This window comes from Trichoplax adhaerens, genomic scaffold (assembly GCF_000150275.1).
Source record: "Trichoplax adhaerens TRIADscaffold_24 genomic scaffold, whole genome shotgun sequence".
Lineage (NCBI taxonomy): Eukaryota > Metazoa > Placozoa > Uniplacotomia > Trichoplacea > Trichoplacidae > Trichoplax > Trichoplax adhaerens.
This window is the reverse complement of record NW_002060965.1, coordinates 284,409-289,375: the sequence shown is the minus strand read 5'-3', so window position 1 is coordinate 289,375 and position 4,967 is coordinate 284,409. Positions and strand designations below refer to the sequence as shown.

Below are 4,967 nucleotides of genomic sequence, written 5' to 3'. Positions count from 1 at the left end.
TTCCATATCCATGTATAATCTTACTAAAGATTATGTTGCAAGCATTTAAGGCATGATGCATTGCAAATGTGTCCTATCTACGAAGGTCTAGGCAATAACTATTTCCATCTGAAAGAATATGAGAATGTCTTGCATATGGATATATATTCTGCTCTAATATTTATCGACCAAATATGGTGAAAAACATCCGGAGTTGGAATACATCTGTTCTTGTATGAAGGATTGCTGCCATAAATTACGTACATTTAGAGAAGTAGCAGAAATGAAAGAAATATTGAAAGATATTAAAGATAGGTCAGATAGATCCAGTATGACAGGTAGTTAAATAGGTAAAGGGTGGCAAATCTAGAAAATAATATTACAGGTTGGTTCCTCTGTAGCCACCCTGCGAATAAATTGTACACCATCCAGTTCGGTCTTCAGTTGAGTTTCAGTGTGGTTAATTATCTTAATTAAGATATCACTCTTATTCAGCTCTACTTGAAATAGTGTATTTTTTAATTATTTTGGCGTATTCTTGACATCAAGTGGGATAACATCATAGTTTCTTTTACTGTATATGATTTTTAATTGCTAAGTAATCTAAGCGGTAAAGCCAGATGTATTGTCAACTTTATTTTTGTACTTAAATGTTGGCTAACCGGTATCTGAATTTAATGTATTACAATAGTATAGTCGAAATTCAGTTATACGTAAAGAGAGATTGAAATTCAACAGAAATCAGCTTTACTTGACCTATTTATATGCTGATACTTTGAAATTGAATTGTAGAATGATAATAATATGTCAAGAATAGCAGTTTCACGAAGAAATATGAGCCTTATAACGGTATTACGTTTTAGATAGTAACTAAAATCATTTCATCAATGGTTAACTACTTATAGTATAGTAAATATCTTACCTTCGATGAAATTTAAATGTATTCACATAATGAATCTAGATTAGAGACGTTAAGCCTAAAGGCTTTTACGTGCAGCAATGTGATTTTGTGTCACAATATATCTAATTAAGTATTTACTATAATATATATATATAAGTAGTATCTAATTAATAAGATGATACTGTAATAAAGCCATGCTGCATAGAGTTGTACTAACTAGAAAATCTTAGCAATAAATGAAAATCGATCTGTAGCCAACAGGTTGTATAACGCCTTAGTGCTACCGTTCAATATGACACTACTTCAATTGGCTGAAATCACTACAGAAATATTCGTTATAGAGTAAAAGTAGTTTTAAGAAAATATATTATCGTTTAGTATGGATCGATGCCTATTCATTTACTTTCGAGTGGCAATGAAGAATCTCTGGAATCTCTGACCTGGTAATGATTATTTGGATATTGGATATAGTGAGAAGAGCTCCAGAATAGATTGCATGGTTACATTGAAAAGATTTAGGGCGCTGCTTAATAACACTAAGTTCAATTCCAACGCTGCAGATTAGCATTTTCTGCTCTCATAATTGAGATTATATACTATAATATGATGTAGTACTATTAAGATTTATATTAATGCCTAATGCTAACCACACCTATTACGGCATTGCTTCTCACTACTGCTTTACTTAGTACTAAGAATACTTTCAAGGTATACACTAAAACAATGTAATAATATTGCTAATTCTGTCATTAGATTGCATTTGCAGGAACTGATTAGTGTCAAATGTAGTCTAGATCAACGAAAAACCCTTATTAATAGAACCAAAAATTTAGATCCTATGAAATGCAATCACTTGTCACTTAGTAGGTATTTACAAACTAGTATAGGTCAATCCATTTTCATTTAGAAGTAAACACTGCACCATCATTAGTTCATATTGTAGCATCAAATCAAGTGCGCATTATTAAGTAATATTTAGAATATACAAATATCTATGAGCTACTATAAGTCAATCCAGTTTCATTTATGTCGTCACGAGTCTACCATGTAACATCGAATCAAGTATGCATAATAAATTAATATTTAGCATATTAACGTTTACTTGCGCTTGTTATGGAAATATAATAGTAGTGTAAAAAGTACAAATACATCCCTTAGCTAAAAATTATATATTGGTGGATTAGCACGTGACATTTGGACATAAATTAGCAATTGGCTAATGTTCGATTGTTCGTTATCCAGAAACGGCGCCACTAATCAAAACTTACTCCGGAAACTTGATATTTCCTATTATTTCTTTTCGTCTGGTCGTTCAATCAATATTTTGCTGGATAATTTCAACTTTACTACTAGAAGGCTATTCGTTAATTACTTTAAATTACATCAAATAACAAGGATCATCTTGATGTATTTTGTGAGATATTCAGTGAAACTTTGCCACTGGTTTAAATAACCCTTGAAAAGGTTTGTATTGATTAAAAAAGCAGTAAAATCATAGAATGGTTAAACTATTGAGATTGTCGATATAATGGATGTCATCCCTAAAGAACTGCGAAAGCTGTACCAAAAGGGCCATGATGACTTTAAAAAAGGTTATTTTAAAACAGCCCGATCGAAATATCAGCAAGTACTAGATCGAATTCATAGTACTATTAAGAATACAAGAATTCTTGATGAACTTCAATGTGACGTGAGTTTGGATATTTCTGCTACTTATCGACAACAACATTGCTATAGCGAAGCTTTAGATTACTGTAGTCAATCAGAGGAGTTAGCAAGAATGCTGAAAGATGACTTAAGACTAGCTAATTGTCTTGATAGTCGCGGAAAAGTCAAAGGTATGAAGGGATTGTTTAAAGATGCTGCTGATGATTATTTGAAATCCATAAAGTTGAAACTTTTGGCTATAGGGGATAATAATATCTATATCGCTGATACCTATCATGGCCTTGCGGATATTTATTATTGGCAAGATAAGTATAATGAAGCTCAAGAAAATTACGAAAAGTCACTTAAAATTCGATTAGATAAATTTGGAGATGGTCACTTAAAAACCGCTGATTCCTACTGCAGCATCGGCGATATGTATATCACTAAAGATAAAATCGATAATGCCTTATTAATGTACGAAAAAGCTCTAAAAATTAGATTGAGCCAGCAAGGCAGCAAGAGTTTAGCAGTAGCTAATGTTTACGATTCCATTGGAGATATAAAACAGCAACAAAATAAACTTGAAGATGCTATGTCGCTGTTCGAAAAATCCTTAAATATAAAATTAGAAATTGTCGGTCAACATCAGTTTGAAGTTACGGAATCCTACGTAAGAATTGGAGGAATCTACCTATCTCAAGGGAAAGATCGTGAATCTCAGAATATTATTGAGAAAGCTCGCGATATACGGCTAGAATTATTTGGTAACCATAACTTATACGTAGCTGATGCATTTCATGAATTGGCCAAAGTCTATACATATCAAAATAATTTCGAGGAAGCCAAGTTCTTGCACGAGAAATCTTTAAATATTTGGCTAGACTTGCTTGAGCGTAATAGTATAGAAATTGCTAAAGTTTATCATAACTTAGGCACGATTTATTACACAGAAGAAGAATATGAGAAGGCTAATTCAATGCTTACGAAAGCAATAGAAATAAAGTTGGAATTGCTTGGTCATGAAAGCTTAAATGTGGCCGAATCTTATCAAGCTCTAGGTAGGTTATATACTAGCCTCAGCAAGTTTGATAAGGCTTTAGAAATGTATAATATGGTTCTGACTTTACGATTAAAATTTTTGGGAGCAACCAATTTACTTACGGCTCAAATATATTGCGATATTGGAGATATTCATAGCAAGCAAAGCCGATTCATCGATGCAATATTAATGTATGAGAGGTATCTATGTATACAACTTGAATTAAAAGGGGAAGATCTGCAAGTAGCAAAGGTATATCACATTCTGGGAAAAATTTATCTTGACCTGGATCAGCTAGATGATTCCATATCGATGTTGAAAAAATCATTGGTTATACAGCAAGAAGTTGATACTAAACATGCATTTAGTTTAATCGATTTATATCTCAATCTTGGAATGGCTTATTACAGGAAAGAGGGCTATAATGATGCATTATCTATGTGTCAAGAAGCCCTAAGCTTTCGTTTAAAAGAAACTAATGATCAAAATTTAGACATTGGTAATAATTATCATATTTTAGGTTTAATTCATAATGAACTCGGTAATTATGATCAAGCCATTAATATGCTTTCAAAATATCTTAATATTAAGCTTCAGTATTTAGGAGAAGACGATGCGATCGATGATCTCATAAGATTATATAATACTATCGCCTATGTTTATTATAATCAAGACAAACATGATGATGCTATGTCGATGTATTACGAAGCCAAGAATCTTATTGTAAACAAATTTGGTGAAGAATCATTAGAGATTTGCCCCATTTACGAAGGATTGGGCAACGTTTATTTCAAGCAGGAACAGTATGAAGAAGCTTTATTGATGTATGAGCCCTGCTTAGAGATTTACTTCGAGAAATATGGAAAACGACATCCAGAAATTTTATATGTTTGCGATTGTATGAGAGAATGCTATTCTAAACTTGATAGAGATCAGGAAGCACTTGAAATGATAAGTCTGTTGAAAATAAATGAATCTGATCTAGAAGTTTTGGCAAAAGAAGAAGCAAAAGAAGAAGATGAGGAAGAAGAAGAGGAAGAGAAAGACCAAGAAGAAGTACAATAGAATGAGGAAGCAAAAATAAATACTAATGTTTTTGGAAGTTATCAGTCAGATATATTTGCGTGTATCTATATTTAAATATGGAATAATACAGTGGCAAATCAGTAATTTTCTCTTATATTCATAACTAAAACGTAATTTACAGCATTAGAGCATTAAAAAAGCGCCTAAATTTTATTTCATTGTAGCCAAATGCTCACTCTATATGGTATCGTGCATTTATTTAAAAGTTTATACTTTAGGTCGGATTTCAGAACTAGTAAATATCATGGATTACTTCTTAACGTTACAAATTTCGTGTTGAATCATTGTAGGGATGCATCTATTGATAATATG

General features: G+C 32.0%; 1 protein-coding gene across 1 annotated transcript; it reads left to right on the top strand.

Moving 5' to 3' along the window:
- Positions 1–2,408: 2,408 nt before the first annotated feature.
- TRIADDRAFT_61444 (uncharacterized protein) lies at positions 2,409–4,634 on the top strand (the record flags this gene model as incomplete). The annotated part of the gene is made up of 1 exon (XM_002117425.1): positions 2,409–4,634. One exon carries the CDS (start codon positions 2,409–2,411, stop codon positions 4,632–4,634), a length of 2,226 nt encoding a protein of 741 aa, XP_002117461.1.
- Between the last annotated feature and the right edge of the window lie 333 nt (positions 4,635–4,967).